The sequence below is a fragment of the Drosophila persimilis genome, unplaced genomic scaffold (genome assembly GCF_003286085.1).
Source record: "Drosophila persimilis strain 14011-0111.01,24,50 unplaced genomic scaffold, DperRS2 tig00000191-arrow-pilon, whole genome shotgun sequence".
NCBI lineage: Eukaryota > Metazoa > Arthropoda > Insecta > Diptera > Drosophilidae > Drosophila > Drosophila persimilis.
Window position 1 is genome coordinate 14,831,677 of NW_020825298.1, and position 19,352 is coordinate 14,851,028.

Sequence of the window (19,352 nt, forward strand, 5' to 3'; positions counted from 1 at the left end):
GGGTATTTTAATACTCCACCGAAAATAATAAAAATTTAATAATTTCAGCGCAGTTCAGGAGAGAGATGTCGTGGTTTTTTTAAGTTCAGAGGAGAGATGGCATGAATCCTCAAGAAGAATTTACAATCAGTAATATTTACCTCAAGTAGTTGAACTATTTAAATAGAGGGGGCTTTAGTGGGCTAAGACCGCCAGTCGCCACCGACGACGACGACGACGACGAGAGAGAGACGCCACCGAGAATTTTTTTTCTAAATTAAAATAGCACTTTCGAACCCTATTTAATATCATTTCAAGTGCAATATCGCCCATAACCCACCAGCCAACGGGCCGCGATCGGAAAATCTATAAAGATCGAAGGCATTTTCGGCCAATATTCGTGCGAACAAATTCAGTGGAAAGCATACAAAAAAAATTCCAACAATGCGCAGCACAATACCAATACACACACACGGTGGTGGTGCTGCTGCTGCCTGAAATTTCTTTATGCCAAAGGGCAGCGGGCAAAAGAGAAACAGCGGAGGAAGAAAAAAAGAGAAATGTGCGTATAATTATAGACAGTGCAGCAGAAGGACGGATAGTGCAATATATAGATATAGATGTATTTTCAAAAGACTCGCGGATGGTCGCGCTCCCCCTGTATCAAAATCATTGAACTGTACAAAAACACGCCCATATTTAGTGTCTGTGTGTGAGCCCCTATGCATCAGTGTTTGTGTGCGTGGTGCAAAGTGTGTTTTATTTATTACACTTTGATTTTGCAACTGCTCTTATTATTATTCGCTCTTATCCCCCGCCGAACGAGCGAACGGAAGTCGTCGCCTACAATTTATTTGGTTTTATTATTTTTCTGTGTCGCTCTTCGCCCCCACAGACACATACACACACACACACGCTCGAACGAACAATCAAGCCCACTAACACACATCTATGTACAGTAGCAGCAGCAGCTTTGGCTCCCACACACACACACACGGATAGATATACCTACGAGTAGCGCAGCAGTTCTCTGTCGCAGCCAACGTCGCTGTTTAGCCGTCGGCAGCGCAGACTCAATTGCATGAGAATTTGATTGCCCTCTCTTTCACTCATTCGGCTCAATTTATTAGCAACATTGTTTTTGTGTGTTTTTTGTTTTAGGTTTTGTTGTTGCAGAAAATGAAAGTGTGAGCTTGGTACGGGGAAACAAAAGCAACAACAAAAACTGAAACAAAAGCAACAACAAAAAAAAAAGGTGAAAAAAGAGATTAGTTTCAAGTGTCGATGATTTTGATACCCTAGCCAGGGGGATAATTTCTATTTAAGTCATATGATAAAGTGATAAACATATTAAATAACACTTTTTACTACAAATATGTGACTTTAGATCAATCATTCTTATGAAAACTAAGCGATATAATGATCCGATTTTTATAAACATTTGTGGGACTTTTTATCAACACACAAGAGATAAATTCTAAAAATCTTATATGGTGTTCTATATAGTTTTATGTACCAAGTGGAATATCTACTGAAACAGAGAAGTTCTCATACAAAAACGTTATTTCTGAGCAAGGTTTTAATTATATATCTCTGAGACTGACTTTAAACCCCTTTTAGTGCTTTCCATTTCTGAGTTTCCAAACATTTACTCAAAATATTACCCCCACCTGATACCCTGTAAATAGCCAAAGCCCCTAACAAAAAGTAACACAAAAAGCCGCAACAAAAGACTTGAAACAAAAAACCTAAAAACAAAAACCTTACTAAAAATTGACCAACAAAATCTCACAGCAATTTTTGTTTTGTTTTAGCAAAAAGATTTCGTACTCTCTTTTACGTGGGGCTTTGTTTTATGCCAGAGATTTATGGTATCTTTTGTGGATCTTTCTGTAAAAATGGGTAGTAAGAAAATTGGTTTAAAATTGGAATCTTGCCGGTCTATTTATTTTTGTTTCCCAGCTAAAACCTTGGACATTGGGGATTTCTTTTGGGGGATCTTTCTTTAAAGATGTTTTAGGAGGCTTTCTGTCTTCTGTTCGAAAAAAAGTGAGTTCTATCACCGAATATGATGAATATTCTCGACTGCTTTTAAGAAAGTAACTTTTGGTTTAAGTTTGGCTTGGTATTGAACGCAGAAGTATTCTACTTCTGAAGCTTCTTCTCTGAAATTCAGAGCAGATTTGTAAATAAAGACGCACATTATGTACTAATTATAAAGCTTAACTTTTCTTACAGCTAAACGTTGGGTCTAGAGTCCACATTCACATATCACATATCCGGCGGGAGGTGGTGGCATGCCGTAGCATCGTCTGCGGCCCGCAATAGCAGCAGCAGCAGCAGAAGCAACGCGCCTCATGGATTCATATCATCATATCAGACATCATGTGAGTGGTCGTGTCTGTCTGCAGAAGATATGGCTATTGTTCATCGATTAACTCAAGTCTCCTTTCATTCAGTATCCACCCACAAGCACCACAGCCACGTCGGGAGGGGGGGTTGTGGGCAGCACGGCCATCAATCGTCCGGAGTTGCATCAAAAATGCAACAGAGGATCGCATTCGAGTGACACTAGTTCTGCGTACAGCGGCAGCGATACCATGGCCTCAAACTATGCCTCATCGCTGGAGGCCGAAGAGATCGATCTCTCCGGCCTGGTGGAGTCCGTTGTGGACTCGGACGAGGAGGATCTCGCAGAGAGTATGGATGTGAGTGATGGTCATATCATAATTGAAGAGAAAATCCCATAAATTTCATTCGATTCGCTCTCTAATTGAATTTGTTTTTCGCCCTTCGATTCAGAGTCTAAATGTGCGGGATGCGGTGCGAGATTGTTTGGAGAAAGATCCCTCGGAGCGCAGCGAAGACGATGTGGAGATTCTGTTGGAGTTCACCCAAGGCCTGAAGGCCTTTACGAACATCACCCTGGCCGTGCGGCGGGCCCTCTGCTCCGTGATGGTCTTCGCTGTGGTGGACAAGGCCGGCACTGTGGTCATGTCGGATGGCGAGGAACTCGACTCGTGGTCGGTGCTGATCAATGGAGCGGTGGAGATCGAACATGCGAACGGGACACGCGAGGAGCTGCAGATGGGCGACTCCTTCGGGATCCTGCCGACGATGGACAAGCTCTACCATCGCGGAGTGATGCGCACCAAGTGCGATGACTGCCAATTCGTGTGCATCACACAGACGGACTATTATCGCATCCAGCACCAGGGCGAGGAGAACACACGCCGCCACGAAGACGAGCAGGGACGGATCGTAATGGTCACGGAGCTGCGGTCCATTGGCGGCAGTGGTGCAGAGGCTACCAGCGGATCAATGACAAGTGCGGCTGCCTCGCTGAATATGAAACGTGGCCATGTGGTCATCCGAGGCACCCCCGAGCGACTGCTGCAGCAGCTCGTGGAGGAAAACTCGATGACAGATCCCACCTATGTGGAGGATTTCCTTCTCACGCACCGCATTTTCATCCACAACCAACAGGAGGTGACCGCCAAGCTGCTCCATTGGTTCGACCTGGAGCAAATGGACTCCCACAAGACGCAGGAGCTGCGGGATCGCGTCACCCGCGTGGTCCTCCTTTGGGTGAACAATCACTTTACGGACTTCGAGGCGGACCACGAGATGATGGAGTTCTTGGAGATCTTCGAGGCTCTGCTGGAGCGCAAAAAGCTCCTCAGTCAGCTGCGACTCCTCCACATTGCCTGTGCCGCCAAGGCACGGATGAGGAGCTGCACGTTGACGCGCTCTTCCCGCGACGAGGCCCTCAATTTCCAGATCATAGGCGGCTACGAGCTGAAGGGCGTGGCGGCGGCCACTGGGAATGCCGCTGTTGGGATCTACATCTCGCACGTGGAGCCTGGCTCCAAGGCCCAGGACGTGGGCCTCAAGCGGGGCGATCAGATCCACGAAGTGAACGGCCAATCCCTGGATCATGTGACCAGCAAGCGAGCCCACGAGATCCTCACGGGCACCACGCACTTGAGCATCAACGTGAAGAGCAATCTGCTGGGCTTCAAGGAGATCATGCAGGCCCTCGAGCATGGCGGAGGCAGTGCCTCGGGCGCTGGCGGCATATCCTCGGGCAGCGGCAGCTTCAAGGTTCTGCGCAGTCCGCGACGCATCTGCGCCAATGACATTGCCAAGCTGCACGGCCGGTCCGACAGCACCACGGACGAGCTAACGAACGCCAGCAATCGTGCCCACATGGTGCGCCTCAGCTCCGTGGATATGCTGCTCGACCAGCCCGACTGTGCCCCGCCCCAGACGCCGCCAGTGAGTGGTGGCGGGGGCGGGAGCATGGCCTCCAATTTCATGGCACAGCTGCTGCAGAGCGTCAACAATAGCTCAGCGAAAAAGGGCTCCAACGCCGATCCGCAGGACACAAAGGGGGGATTCATGACTCTGGCGCCCAAGCGACGCCTGCAGAAGGCTCTGGCAAAAATGAATCTCTTGAACAAGCAGCAGCATCACGTGGGCAGCCTGAACGACTCCTCGGATACGCTGCTGAACGAACCAGCCGCGCAGTCGGGTCCCAAGGCCAAGATATCGTCCGCCAGCTCGGGCAGCAGCTCCACCCAGTCCTCGATCAATGGCTGTGTGGCCAGCATCAGCAGCGGCAGGCTGTATCAATCGCAATCGAATCCGGACCTGACGAGCCTCAACTACGATGGCGGCAGCGACGGTGCGGCCATGCTGCAGGTCAACTACCTGGGGGCACATCTGCACCATCGCCCCTCGGCAGCCTCAACGCTTACCACGACCTCCACGCAGTCGCATATGCTCCCCGACTACCCGGAGCACGTCCTGAAGGTCTACAAGGCGGATCAGACATGCAAGTACGTTCTCATCTACAAGGAGACCACCGCCCATGAGGTGGTGATGCTGACACTCCAGGAGTTCGGCATCCACGATCCCAGCTCGAATTTCTCGCTGTGCGAAGTGAGTGTGGGCGAGGGCGGAATGGTAAAGCAGCGACGGCTGCCCGACCAGCTGCAGAATCTCGCCGAAAGAATCAGCTTTGCGGCACGCTACTATCTGAAGCTAAACGACAGCACGGAGCCCCTAGTGCCCGACGAATTGGCCCTGGAATTGGTGCGGGAATCTGGTGTGCATTTCCTCCACCTGAATGCCTACGAGTTGGCCATCCAGCTGACGCTTCAGGACTTTGCCAACTTCCGCCAGATCGAGTCCACCGAGTACGTGGATGAACTCTTCGAGCTGCAGTCCAAGTATGGCGTGCCGATGCTCAGCAAATTCTCAGAGCTGGTGAATCGCGAGATGTTCTGGGTTGTCAGCGAGATCTGTGCCGAGCACAACATCGTGCGGCGCATGAAGATCGTGAAGCAGTTCATCAAAATCGCGCGACACTGCAAGGAGTGTCGGAACTTCAACTCCATGTTCGCCATCATTTCGGGGCTGGGACATGGCGCTGTGTCGCGGCTGCGGCTCACGTGGGAGAAGCTGCCCTCGAAGTACCAGCGGCTGTTCAATGACCTGCAGGACCTCATGGATCCCTCGCGGAATATGAGCAAGTACCGACAGCTGGTCTCCGCGGAGCTGCTGGCCCAGCATCCCATCATCCCATTCTATCCGATCGTGAAGAAGGATCTGACATTTATTCACCTGGGAAACGATACGCGTGTCGACGGATTGATCAACTTTGAGAAGCTGCGAATGCTGTCCAAGGAAGTGCGCCTGCTGACGCACATGTGCAGCTCCCCCTACGATCTGCTGGCCATCCTGGAGCTCAAGGGGCAGTCCCCCTCGAATGCCCTCTTCTCGCTCAATCAGATGTCCGCCTCGCAGAGCAACGCGGCCGCTGGCACAGTGATAGCCGCCAACGCGGGCCAGGCGACGATCAAGCGAAGGAAGAAGTCCACGGCGGCCCCCAATCCCAAAAAGATGTTCGAGGAGGCCCAAATGGTGCGCCGTGTGAAGGCGTACCTCAACAGCCTGAAGATACTCAGCGACGAGGACCTGCTGCACAAGTTCTCCTTGGAATGCGAGCCCGCACAGGGCTCCACCTACTCGGGCAGCATTTCGCATGGCAACACCTCGCATCGGAGTGGCGGGGGAGGCAGCTCCAGTGGCGGCGCCGGCGGCGTAAGCATCGCTGGGAGTATGGGGGCCGGCAGCTCTAGTCTGAATGCCGGCGACCAGCTCAGCATTTACTCGCACACCAGCTCCAGTTCGGCGCCCAACTCCTCGCTCTCCCTGCGGAAGCGCCACCCCAGTTCGCCCACCCTCTCCACCACCAGCTCGACGAGCTCCACCAGCGACAACCAGCGGCGCCAGCAGCTGCAGAACAACGGGCCCAAGTTCGGAACGGCCTCGCCGCAGGCCGTCAAAAAGATGCTCTCGCTCTCGGAATCATCCAAGATCCGGCCTCACCAGCCATTCATCCCGCGCCACAACTCAGCGCTTCCCGGAGTCATCCCACCCCTCCATCATCTGCATGCGGCGCACGGCTTTGCGACGCCTGTGGCAGGGAGTACGGGCGTCGGAACGGGCGGCACATCGCCAGCCACAGCTGCTGGAGTGGTGGCCGCCTCTCAGTGCACCCCGAGTCCTAGTCCCTGTTCACATCGACGCCTGGCTTCGGCAGGTACGGCTGCAGACAATGCACAATCTCTAATCTGTAGATCCTAAGCTGGGGATTACCTTTCGACTGTTTATCTAATGTTGAATTATCTTCTTGTTTGCCCGCTGTTCAGGTAACATAATGCTGCCCGTTCGGGCCATACATGAGCGTTCGCATTCGGACACGCCAGCACCGCCACCGCCGCTACCATCGGTGGATCTATCGCTGGAGAGCAGTAGTGTGACTACCTTTCGTGATTTACCCTTGCGCAAATCCGTGACTTCCGGTGAGTCGAGGCTCTGCAGAGGGACTCAAAGATGGACTAAAACCACATGCTTTTAGATGCTACTAAAAAAAACCGATAGATAGTTGCATACATATAGTATATACACCATGTAAAGTGCTTAAGATCAAAGCTAGAGCTAGAGCTCTATGAGCAGATGATGTTGGATGCCTCAAAAATAGATGTTTTGTTGCTAAAACTCTTACTGATTGTTTCCAGTTGCTCCCAGATTTGAGTATACTTGATGCAAAAATCGTAAAATTAGGTTTAGGAATTTTAGGAAATATTTTTCGAATATTTTCCCATTAAATCTTCAGTTTTCTGTGATTGATTCTATTGCTCTTACGAAATACTGATGTTATATTACTATTTCATCGTACAATCTATTGAATCGTTCCTTGGGAATATTCTCTTTTCGCGTCTTTTGTGACTAAAGGTCTATATTCAAGTCAATTCGTGGTTTGTGACAAAGTTTCCATTCGTTTATGGGAAGTTTGTACAACAAAACAATGATTTGCTGTTTAGCCCTTCGCTTATGGGAAATTTGTGCCTTCAAAGGAAAAAAAAAGCATCAAATATTATCTAAAGCTCGAATTGCACTGTATTTATATGTATGTATCTATGCCGGCTGCCCTCCAATCATTAGCTATATACTATATATAAACTGTAGCTTAAATTTAGTTGCCATTTAGTGAAAAGTGTTAGATTTGCGCTTTAGACTCTTGTGCCCCCTGCTTGCATTTGATTTCCTCCATTATTTTTGGTGGTTGGTTTTGGATTTTTGGATTTGGTTGTGGCTTACACTACACACACACACCTACACCTACACATACACGTACACGTACACGTATAGACACACGCACACCTTGAATGGGAATCCCTTTTTCGGGGGTAAACCCACTTTCAATGGGAGACCAAAACTTTTTCTTTACGCCTACTTTCACACACATCCAACAGGTTCCATATCGTCATGCGACAGCGGCTATGTGCATCAGCAGCAGCAGCAACAGCAGGTGCACCACCACCAACAACAACAACAACAACAACAGCACCACTTACAATACCAACAACAACAACAACCACAACACACCAACCATGAGCCATCGCCGCCGGTTTACACGGCAGCTGATTGTCGCCTCTTACAGCAGATATCGAATAATGCGGTCACCCGCAATCTGAACAGTCCCTGCCAGAGCACAAATCACACACCACCCAGCACGCCCACACCACCACCACAACCGACACAGACACAAGCAACGTCTCAGGCAGCAATTGCAGGCGCCACACCCACCATACAGCTTTCCGCACCACCAACCGCTGCGGCCTACATGCACATGCGGAGTCAACAACAGCAGCAGCAGCAGCAGCAGCAGCAACAGCAGCTCCAACAGCAACAATCTTTGGCCATGCCACCGCCACCACCACCGCCGTACAATGTGCCACCGCTGGCCAGTCTATACAATCATCATCATAGCAGTGCGGCGGCCAGTAGGCACCTCAACCACATGCATGGTAAGCAGCAGATCAACAGATCAGCCAGTAAGAGGGAAGCAGCAGAACCGAACCACTACCGAAAACCACCAGAAAAACCACAGAATGCAATGCAAAGCAGGAGTTTGAGTCTCGAGTCTCTCAGGTCTTTTTCTGTGTTTAGAAATATATGAGTTTTACCATACCCACATGCAGAACTTATGTTTTATCGACTTTATAGGAATCGAATTCGGTATAAAATAACTCATTTGTGTTTGTTCTTTTCGCAGGTGGCCCGCCAAATTTTATGGATAGCACCAAGTGTACCATATGCCCCATGCCACCCATGAATCAATAATGAAATCAAATCAAATTGTGCTGTTTTAACTACTAAAATGTTAATTTAATTAGTTGTGAGTACTTAGAGTTATGTCTTTCACAGTGTGTTTTGGAAGTGGAAATTGTTGAAAACCTTTCGGAGCAATCCAAGGTCAAGAACAGTCGGCATTCTCGGACCTTCCCTTTTGAAGGCTTTGCTTGTGCGTGCCGAGTCGAGTCGAGAGCAAAGTCGTGCCCACCGCTGCCTTCCAAAACACACTGTACCACAAATATCTACCCATAATTACCAACTAAATGGAGTTTATTTTTCTCTTTCCAGCATATAGTAGAGTTGCCAAAATTTGTTAATGGTTGTGTGGTTTCCATTTCGCCAGCAAAAAAAACCCAAGAATGAAAGACAAACAGAGACCCCTTCTTCGGAGGAGGAGTAGCATCCCAAAAGTGAGAGAGAGACGAGTAACTGGAAGCCAATTGTGTCGCGTATTTAATTTAGAATATAGCTTAAGTGTCTTACAGTATAATTTTAGTTGCTCTAGTGGCTTACGATTTATAATTTAATTTAGCAAAATTCTTTGTACACAAGGTCCCGCCCCAAACAAGCAAACATTCACCGCCTCCGAGCGCTTAGTCGTTGCCTTTTCTTGTAGAAGAAAACGTCGTCTGCAGGCAGACCCCACCACCCAAGCAGAAACCCAAAATCAAACTCTTTTGAAGACTTCAACGTCGGCATTTACAGACAAAACAAAGCAGAATTTTCCGAATGCCCAGCTCAACACAACGAGGACGATCCACACGCAAATTAAAACAGAAAAAGAGGACGGACTAGAGAGCACTTACTCAAACACACACACACACACAGGGGCTCTCTCGTGAATTCCATTAATGTATACTTCTTTTTTATGCTTATGTACAAGTTAGTTATACTATATACATACTACTTATATACGATATACTATATACACGCTGAAAAACCTTCGCTCCAATTCCAAATATTTAGTTTGTAAGCCCAAAAGTAAGAGACAAAGAGAGAGAGAGAAAATGATTTCGAATATTTTTCCAATCATTCGTTGTATTTATGCGTATTTTTTTTGCGAAGGTAGGATACGGATACGGATACGAAATGAAAGACAAAATGCAATACCGACCTAGACTCTAGCCCACACACATGAAAAATGAGAAAATCAAAGTACAACTACACCCGAAATACCAACCGGAAACATAAGTTTATATAAAAGACAACAAAGAAACATAAACAACCCTGAGACTTGAACGCAGCATAACCGAAATGTAATCATTTTTTGACTCCAATATAAATCTACAATACGAGTATATATACTATATATTTTTGGTGTGTGCATGATTGCCTGTTATATACATAGAATATATACAATATATATATATATATATATACAAACCTATATACAAGAAATCTCTATACCATATTTATGTATACAAAAACACAAAACCTGAACAAAAACTAGCCTGAATTCCAATGCAAAAACCAATTTATGTTTTGCTAAAGACGAAAGAAATTCGAATCCGAAATACTTTAAGAAATGCTTATTTTTTTTATACGATGCACATTTTGTTTTATCTGAGGCTATCTGATGGATAGCGATCGTTCCGTTCTAAACCATCCTGACTATGGAGGCAGCCCAACGATCGACAGACATCTAAATATTAACAGAGTTGAAATCCGATCTAAAAGCATTTAAATTCCAAAGACAAACAAATTTCCAGAGAAAAAAATTAAGGAAAAATCTCTTAAGCAAGCTCTTTTAGTCAGTTAAGTTCTAAGCGCCCCTCGGTCGCTTGGGCTGGCGGAGAGCTGAGGTTTCACCACTTGATAGGTGGATCTGTCTACTCTGATTCACAAATTTCGTAAAATGTTTCGTATAAACAAAGTAAATATTTAGCTAAAGACAGAAATATTATAATTGTATACATCGTGCTCTTTGTATCTTTAATTAAGTTTAAATTTGAATATAGTCCTGTATTCTTTGAGTATCGGACATAAAAACCAATCTCCAATTTGCTTGTTTAAGAACCTTACAAGAAGGTTATCCAAACAAAACTCAAATACTGTAATAAAAAACCACAAAAATCAAAACCAAATTTTGCATTTTGCTTAAATTTAAATACAAAAAAAAAAAACCCCCCAGAAATAGACATTAATGAAAGTACAAACTTTTTAGAGGGTTTTTTGTTTTTTTAAGGGGGAGTAGAAAGAAGAAATACTCCACTACAATTTTGAGGGTGTGTGTATCCTATTTTTGGAAGCGAATTAAAATTTCAATGATTGTTTTTTGAAGAATATTATGGGTTTTAAATGTTAATGATTTACGTTTTTTAAAGCACTTTGGACTGGCCATAAAGATTTGAACGAAGTGCCAAAAAATATCTTCCTATTTTGAGGATTATCAAATCCATTTCATAAAGCAATATATTGAGTCCCCACGGGGCACCAAAAAAAAAAAGAGAATTAAAACCTTTCCTTAAAAATTCCAGCACGATTTCTCCCGACCCGCATGAAAGTCCTAACTATGATGCCCCCGTCCGTCCCGTCTTCAATGAATAAAAATAAAAAAACGTAATTTTTTGCAGAGCTAAAACAAAACACATTAATATTTACACGAAACAGTATTTGAATTGTATTTTGTAATTCATTTAAAAATTCTATATGTATACAGATATGTGTATTGGAACATCAGTCGATAAATAAAAATGAATATAACATGTATAAAATTTGTATAATTTTTATTGCTTTCTGTGGGATATCAATTCGTTAATTCGTTATTTCGCATTTTGCTTTTCGTGTGGCTCTTTTTAAAAAATATAGTACATACATACAAATACGTGTATAAATAATTTGGCTTTAAACCTAGGCACTACCACGCGTTAGTCGTATATTTAACAAAATTTGATTGTGGTTCTAGTTTTGGTAACAAATTCTGCAACTTACAAACTTAAAGCGATGTTGGGGTCTGTTTAAGAGTAGCTGCCCGAAAAGGAAGAGCAGTTTATTTGTGGTCACATACAGTGCGATACAGTACTATACAGCCGTGACACGCACTGTAATGGTGGATATGGACAAAGTCTTAAAGTAAAGTAAAATTGTTCGCTTTTTTGTATGTGTAAATCTTAAAGGATGAAAAATACTTTTGGGAAGCCCTGGTTCTCCACTAAATCAATCTCGTGCGCTTCAGATACGTGATGAGCAGATTGTATATGAATTTGTATTGCGCCAGGGATGGTATAATGCTGTCCCGCTGATGACGCAGCTGTCCAATGACACGGGGTATGTCCAAGTCCTACGAATATCAGAGAATACAATGAATACTCCACACAAATCTGAGTCCTAGCCCTTACCTCATTGTGGTCTAAGGTGTAGAGCAACAGATCTGCTGTTAGCGTCACGCCCGACCTCCCGCCACCTTCCAGGCAGTGGATGAGCACCGGAGGATTCGTATTGTGGCCGGGCGGCACCTCATGTGTCGAGGCCAATCTCACAGAGTTGAGTTCCTCGAGAAAGTCAAGAAAATGATTCACATCCCGGGGACAGTTCTGTTCCGCCCAGTCGGCGTACTGCAGATGCCACACAGACCGATAGCGACGCGAGGGTGCATGATAGAGACGCAGTTTGCTGGTGGTGCAACGATCGGTGGTCTGTGAGAACTCCTGATACACTTGGAACTGCAAGGGGAGAGGGGAATGACATGGAGAACTGCTTCAGAGTGAGGGAATGGATCACGAACCTGTCCAAACTCCAAACGCTGCTGACTGCTCAGAGGAATGTAGCTCATGTCTTCGGTTAGCTGCACCACCAGATAGACATCGGCCTCCCACACGCACTGCCAGAAGATGCGCATCGTCTGCGACTCCTGCGGGGATTGGGCCACAATATAGAAGCGCTGTTTAGTGCCCACAGTGGCCTAAGCAACCAGAGAAAGTTGTGAAAGTTAGAGCTTTTCAATGGGCAAAGTCGTTTCCACCCACCGATATATATGAGGCATTCACATAGCCATGGCGATTGTCCATTGCGGGCGTCAGTCTGACACGATTGTCGTCGTAGGGCAGAAAATTGGGATCATGGTTCTTCGGTTCGTTCTCTTCCAGCAAAGCGCAGTCGTACAGGGCATTCTCTCGTCGCTTCGGTATGCGTTCAAATTCCATAAACAGCTGTGTATCCTGTAGTTTCTCATTGAGAATCTGGCACTGGAATGTAACTATCATTAGAGACTACGCTTTGGGAATATATTTTCGCATTGTTTTACCAGTTTATCCTTGGAGTATTGCCCCGATATGGGCTGCGGTTTGCTCACCCCCGTGGACCATCGATTGGGCAGATTGAGATCGTCTTGGGCCAGCTTCATCTTTGCCGCCAGCTTTGCATGCTGGTTGGAGGAGGTGGCCTTCTCTCTGCCCAGCGTGGCCGCCTTCTGTTTGTCGGGGGTCTTGCTGCGCGCCAGAAAGTTCCAGCGCTTCTTCCGCTTGCCATCTTTGCTGGCCGCCGACGAGGAGGTGGTGTCCAGCGTCGAGTTGAACATGGATGAAGTGGATGCTGATGTATTGGCTGACAGATTCATGGCACTAAATTGTTGATGGAGCGATTCGCCTGTGGGTGAAATGACATCCACCGTTGTGGATTTGTTGAGGCTCGCCGTGGACCGATGCTGACGCGGTGGCGCCGTTGCCCCTATGGCCGGCGCAGCACTGGCCGCCCGGGCCGCCCTCTGCGGTGCCTGCGGCTCCAGGAACTGCATCTCGCTGCTGACCGCCCGATCCGCTGCGAACTTTTGGATATTCCGCGTAATCTCATTATTTGGCTGGGCATTCACCGTCACAGTGACCACGTTATTGCTGCTGGCATGACGTACTGCTGGCACGGGCACCACCCCTGGCGGCGCCGACTGTATGGAGGAGGCCCGCTGACGCATTGCCTCTGCGTGGGCAGCCGCTGCTCCACTGCTGCCTCCCGATGCCCTCTGTGGCAGTGGCACATTCTCGTAGATCGGCTCAATGGATCCGTTAACAACACTCCGCTGTAAAGGCGTGGGTGTGGTGGATTTCTGTGGCGGCACAACCACTGGCGGTGGCTGCGGACTGCTGGCTGGAGGTGGTGCAGAGCTGCGATAGCCACTCGGTGGTAGGGTGGGTGAACTAGAAGGGAAAACGAGTTCAATTAGTGCTGTGTATAGGGTTTGGATGTAAGAGAACCACTAATTATTGAGGTATCTGTTGGATATCTAATGTTTCTTTGACTATAGTCCACAGATAACTCTATATATGGGTTGGAAATTCTTATCCCAATTATACAGAATTGATATTTGTCTTAAATGAGCCCACAATCTGTTGGATATCTAAAGTTTCATCTACCATAAGCCAGAACTTCCTTGGAAAACGTTTGATATCTTGAGTTCTTTTTAATTATTTCTTTGTTAATTGTTTGTAATCGCTACTCGTCTATAAACATACCTCTGTGTTGCTACGACGGCAGCTTGTGCCGCCGCCTGACTCATAGCCGATTGTCGCAGCTGCGACATAATGGACGGCTGCTCCTCGATCATATTGAGGTTCTCGAAGGTGCCATGCGGCGGCAAATACGGCTGCGAGTGCCCCATATGGCCGATGTAGTGATGCAGCATGGTCGCACCCGAAGAGGTGGGCATATTCCCACCATGGCCACCGGCAGCCAACGCCACAAACTGTCCGCCATTGAGGAGCGTGCGATTGGAGACTAGATCTGGGGACGAACCGCTCACATAGTTGCGGTATCCCTGCAACGGTCGGGGCGTGGCCACGGCCAGATCGGGCGTCGACGAGGAGCTCAATCGATTGACGGGATATGGCGGCGGTGCCTTGTGCCGCATCATATGCATCCGCGAGAGCTCCAGATACGCCTGGGCCGTGCCCACAGCTGGCTGCTGCTGCTGTTGCTGTTGCTGCTGCGTTTGGTAGAGATTTATGTGGTGATGGAGGGCAGCGGCTGGCTGGGCCACATCCGGATACCGGTGCGCCGTCAGGTGGCCAAAGACTACGTTCTCATTGTATGCCCCCGGATTGTGGACATCCGGCTGGGAGCCCGCATAGTAGGCGTTCCCCGGGGCTGCCAAGGCGAGCGTCACGTTGTGCAGCTCGGCGGAGGGAGTGCGATATTTTAGCTGGACGGCCGTCTCGTAGTCCGGAGCGGGCCTATAAGTGGGAAGCATGGCTTTGAGGCGCTCTCTTTCCTCATTGTTGTTGTTGTGGTGGAGCATTCCGTTGCTGCTGTGCAGGTTATTGTTGCTCAAGTCAAGGCAGGAGCTGCTCTGCCCCAAGAGCTGGCTGTGGCTGTGGTTGGCGCTGGTCGTGAGGGACATATTGGAGGATAGCATCTGTTGCTGTTGTTGCTGCTGCAGCTGATGTTGCTGTTGCATGTGCTGTTGTTGCTGCTGTTGGAGCTGCTGCTGCTGGAGTTGTTCGACGGCTGCCGCCTCTCCGTAATCGTAATCCACATAGCCCACGCTGTCGCCACCAATGTGACCGCTACTCTCTACGTCCGCCGCACTGCCCATGCTCGAGGGCGTGGCCGTGTCAATGTACCGCTTGAAGAACTTGTGCTGGCTGATGCACAGTTTCCAGAAGTAGCGTGCAGTGTCGGCCTCCCCAAAGATGAAGCTCCCGACGATGCTGCCATCGCCATCGAGTTTGTTCTGTTCGATCTTGATGGTGCGCTTGTCGATGGTCACCGTGTGAAAGTCCTTCCAGGGAAAGTACTGCCGCCCGTTGTCGGCATTCACGACCATTCCATTGATGGCCAGACCCAGAAGGAGATCGTTCCCCAGCGTATCCTTCGCAGAGAAACGTTCCTCCCCATAGCCATCTAGCTGCTGACAGCACTGTATGTACATCTCCTCCGCCCGGCTTTGGGTGAGATGCGCCAGGGTCGCCTGCTGCTGCAGCACCTCCATGATGAGGCCCTCCAGCATGCTGTCATCGTTGGCCAGGCCCTGCATATTCCGCGGCAGCACTAGAGACTTCTTCAGGTAATCCTTGCTCTGCTTGTCCCCCTGGTAGCTGTCGTACTCAGCCTGGCGGCAATACAGAGCCAGCAAGATGGCTGTACGGATGTCACAGGCGATCTTCCCCTCATAAATGTCGCTCTTTAGCTGCAGAAAGTAGTAGAATCTGGTGGCCTCGTCGCTCAGATGCCGCACACCCGTCGTCACATAGTGGCGCACTCGCAGGTAAATCTTTGGCCCCGCCGCATACTTCTCCAGCTGCCGGCTCAGCGATCGCTCCAGATCGATCCATTTATACTCGTCCTCCTTTCCACGGACGAGGTATCGCAGTCCAAAGAACTCTGGCTGCTGGATGAGCAGACGCTGGCAGACGTTGTCCAAGCACTCCTGGCCCTTGCTCTCCGAACTGATCGTGCAGTCGACGGTACTGGAGGTGTCTAAAAAAATAACCAGAGAGAGAAAGAGAGAGAGAGAGAGGGGTTCGGCGATTAAAAACGTGCTCCGAAAAAGATACAAAAATGCTTGCCTCTATGGGCCTGGCCCACAGCACGCGCAAATATGTTAATACATTTGTAATACCCTCTAAGAGGAGGTGTGATGGGCTGGGCAAGAGGTTTGTCAAGTGGAGCAGGAAGGTAGAAATACTGTAACATTTATAAGAAAGGCCCTATAAAAATAATTATTTTTGCATTATTGAGGACTTCAATCGGTTTTGCCCAGATCGGTGGACTATATAGGATGGGTTCAATAAGAAACATCGTTCAAAACGAGAGCCTTTATACGATTTATAGTCTTTTACAGAACTATAACTAATCGGATGGCTATACAATATACCTTGCTACAATATATCCTTCAATAAATAGATAGAAATAGCATATTCATAATAAGATTCTTTTGTGGGATAAAGCAGTCAGAAATCATAAACAACGATGACTTTAAAGGGTATCTAACTATTCGACACCCCATAAAAAGTGCTACTAGCTTCTTTCTAATCTCTTGTGAGGCCTTATTTGTTTTAAAAAACGGAAATTGTCGAGGTTTTTGGGTTTCCTAATGGTTATCCAATGGTAATGTGGCGCAACAGAGCACTCTTATGAGATCCTCTGTTATCCGACTGTTACACAGAGCCCCTGTTAGGTCAGGATAACAGCTCAACAGGTTTTTCTGTTGTTGTTGCCGCATTTCTTAGTCCTAAAATGTTGGCCAATTGCAACAAGATAGACAAAAACAACAAACAAAAAAAAAAACTGGTAACCCTCGCATCAGGCCATGATAAACCAAATGCTTATCATGTGGCGGGGGCAATATAAGTACAATTATGTGTAGATTTGCAATTAAATAAACCAACAAGTGTAATGGCAGCTGTTTTGTGGGTAGACGACGTCGACTCATAGATATTATAGCTGATGGGTGCTACGCCCCCTTCCTGGCACTGAGGGTTTACTCACCCAACAAATGATGCACTGATATAACAAACAAACTTTTAGACGTCACATTATATTGGCGACACTTTTTCAAGAATTTAAATGGCATTTCCGTGCCGTGCTCGGAGCTTCGCTCGGGCTCTGGCTTCAAGGGGGCGCGGGGGAACGAAGACCTGGTCTACGGGGGACTGTCGCTGCTGCTGGCGGAGGTGTCTTTCTGTCAGCTCCACGGGAATTTGCATGTAAATTACACAATTGGAACGTTTTCGTTCGTTTTGCAGGCTGTCCGCGAGCAGCTGCTAAGGCACTGCGGTTGGCGCACAATGGCACACGCGTCACGTCCGTTAAATAATTGGCTAAAACCAGCCCAGAGCCCGTGCTAAAAAATAAATACAAGTCTTAACAAAAACTAAAAAACGAGTAGGTGGTATCGAGTGAGTACAAGTGCAGCGACCAATCGAGTGGATCGATAGTTGATTTCGATTAGCCGGATTAGAGGATTGCTTACGAACACAGTAAGGGTACTCCAGGTTTTAACAAAAACTGAAAACGAAAGTTTGTTAATATATTTGTAGGTGGACGGTACATTTTTTTCTGAATTCTTTCTCACTATTTTTCTGCTGTTTCACGTTTTAAGATCCTATACTCGCGACTTTTAAGTATTTTATCGATGCATCGGTGTAAAAATATCGGTATTTTTGTGCGATAAGCAGAACTTATCGGCGGTTTATTTTGAAAATAATAATATTAATAACTAGAATGTGTATTTGGAGATAGGATTACATTTTAAATGACTTCAAGGGGGAACACATTATCAATCGTATTGCTATCATCTTGATGTTTTTCTTCATCGGTCTCTTTCCCAGTGGTAGCACTAGATTGGTCGTTCTTCTCTCCAGTATGAAAACTGAAAGCAGTCTCATGCTGAGAGGGGTCTTTTCTATGTAGCTCTTGGAGAACTATGACTTCGAAATTTTAACAGGGAACGCAGTTTTATGGTTAAGACTTGACCATTCCGTATGGGTACGCATATGAGCCTGAGCCTGAGTCCCCTCTTGGGCAAAGGTCTCAGTGCAGTAAGGACACTTAAACGGTAGCTCTGGCGTGCGAGTGTGAGTTCGTATGTGAATTTTGAGATACGCTAGTGAAATGAAGGCATCAAGACATTGTGGGCATTGATATGGCTGCTCCCCCGTGTGGGTACGGGTATGTTCTCGAAGATGTGCCTTTTTTTCAAAGACCTCAGGGCACTGCGTACACTTGAATGGACTCTCTCCAGTGTGCGTGCGGATGTGTGCCTTGAGATGGTGGTTTTGCACAAACGTTTTTGGGCATTCGGTGCATTGATACGATCGTTTATCTGTGTGCGTAACCATATGTCTTCTAAGATTGCATTTTTTTGAGAAGACTTTGAAGCACTGAGAGCATTGCTGGCGTTTGTTAGCTTTATGAGAGCGTCTGTGAGAGGCACGATTTACGAGATGTTTAAACGACATCGGGCAGTAAGAACACTTAAATGGTCGCTCCGCCATGTGGACCCGGATGTGTCCGACGAGCTTGGATTTCTGTTTAAATGACTTCGAACAGTGTGGACACGTGTACGGTCCGCTGCGTACACTGAGATGGGACTCTCTGGGAGAGAATTTTGGTTTACAATTATCACTATTATTGCTATCATCTTGATGTTTCAATTGCTCAGTTCGGTCATCTGAATGTAGCGAATCCTCGTCTTGTTCCTTGTCTTCCCCTATCAGCGCGAAAACGAGTTTATGGCTCTGCTCACAGGTGGACTTAAGATTGAAGGCACTTATTGCATCCTCCAGGCAAGGCGGACATATGATTTCTGGTAGCGAATCCCCTCGCTTAACCACGTACCCGGTGCACTGCGATATGATATCACCAATGCACATATCCATTGTAGGTCTTTCGTCAAAAATGTTCCTGAATTCTCCGGACGTTCCCATGCAAACTCTGCATATTTCCTCCATTCTCCTGCAAGCAAAATAATGTTAATAAATAGAGTACAAAAATGTACATACAATTGAGTGCATATCAAACCCACAAGCAACCAAATCGTGAAGTTGTCGGAGCTCCAAAATAATCTGTTTGTTTTGTTTTGCGAAAATGAACGCAATGTTATGGATTAGCTATCGGATTTATCAATGTGGGTACTCCTGTAATTACATTTAAACTCTGGTCTGCTTCATGCAGGCTCCGGTTTCAGCCAAAACATTTCGTTATCGTTTCTAGGTGCTCCACTTTTCAAAAGT

At 47.1% G+C, this 19,352-nt stretch overlaps 3 protein-coding genes across 4 annotated transcripts; 1 reads left to right on the plus strand and 2 right to left on the minus strand.

Moving 5' to 3' along the window:
• The first annotated feature begins 240 nt into the window (after positions 1 to 240).
• LOC6593934 (rap guanine nucleotide exchange factor 2) lies at positions 241 to 9,995 on the plus strand. 2 transcript variants are annotated; one of them, XM_002019227.2, is made up of 8 exons: positions 241 to 541; positions 2,218 to 2,366; positions 2,439 to 2,687; positions 2,782 to 6,589; positions 6,699 to 6,851; positions 7,806 to 8,360; positions 8,609 to 8,731; positions 8,977 to 9,995. In XM_002019227.2, the coding sequence occupies exons 2-7, from the start codon at positions 2,337 to 2,339 to the stop codon at positions 8,674 to 8,676; spliced, it is 4,863 nt and encodes a 1,620-aa protein (XP_002019263.1). In that variant the 5' UTR covers positions 241 to 541; positions 2,218 to 2,336; the 3' UTR covers positions 8,677 to 8,731; positions 8,977 to 9,995. The 2 variants fall into 2 exon arrangements, with proteins under 2 accessions (XP_002019263.1, XP_026843992.1); XM_026988191.1 differs by lacking the exon at positions 7,806 to 8,360.
• Positions 9,996 to 11,395: 1,400 nt separating this feature from the next.
• Positions 11,396 to 17,483, minus strand: LOC6593933 (tyrosine-protein phosphatase non-receptor type 21). The gene is made up of 7 exons (XM_002019226.2): positions 17,107 to 17,483; positions 14,133 to 16,095; positions 12,932 to 13,817; positions 12,654 to 12,872; positions 12,413 to 12,589; positions 12,027 to 12,350; positions 11,396 to 11,968 (listed from the first exon to the last, which is right to left on the minus strand). The coding sequence occupies exons 1-7, from the start codon at positions 17,189 to 17,191 to the stop codon at positions 11,840 to 11,842; spliced, it is 3,783 nt and encodes a 1,260-aa protein (XP_002019262.2). The 5' UTR covers positions 17,192 to 17,483; the 3' UTR covers positions 11,396 to 11,839.
• Positions 17,484 to 17,809: 326 nt separating this feature from the next.
• LOC113565666 (zinc finger protein 239-like) lies at positions 17,810 to 19,186 on the minus strand. Its single transcript, XM_026988370.1, has 2 exons — positions 19,145 to 19,186; positions 17,810 to 19,074 (listed from the first exon to the last, which is right to left on the minus strand). The coding sequence occupies exon 2, from the start codon at positions 19,068 to 19,070 to the stop codon at positions 18,042 to 18,044; it is 1,029 nt and encodes a 342-aa protein (XP_026844171.1). The 5' UTR covers positions 19,071 to 19,074; positions 19,145 to 19,186; the 3' UTR covers positions 17,810 to 18,041.
• Between the last annotated feature and the right edge of the window lie 166 nt (positions 19,187 to 19,352).

Bases quoted from the DNA above. Each gene is read 5' to 3' on its own strand.
- LOC6593934 (XM_002019227.2), top strand. From the start codon at position 2,337: ATGGATTCATATCATCATATCAGACATCAT. The intron at 6,852-7,805 runs GTGAGTCGAGGC...CACATCCAACAG, and splicing joins GCGCAAATCCGTGACTTCCG to GTTCCATATCGTCATGCGAC. The intron at 8,361-8,608 runs GTAAGCAGCAGA...TTCTTTTCGCAG, and splicing joins GCACCTCAACCACATGCATG to GTGGCCCGCCAAATTTTATG.
- LOC6593933 (XM_002019226.2), bottom strand. From the start codon at position 17,191: ATGCCATTTAAATTCTTGAAAAAGTGTCGCCAATATAATGTGACGTCT. The intron at 16,096-17,106 runs GTGAGTAAACCC...TTATTTTTTTAG, and splicing joins ATCAGTGCATCATTTGTTGG to ACACCTCCAGTACCGTCGAC. The intron at 12,873-12,931 runs GTAAAACAATGC...GTTACATTCCAG, and splicing joins AATACTCCAAGGATAAACTG to TGCCAGATTCTCAATGAGAA.
- LOC113565666 (XM_026988370.1), bottom strand. From the start codon at position 19,070: ATGGAGGAAATATGCAGAGTTTGCATGGGAACGTCCGGAGAATTCAGG.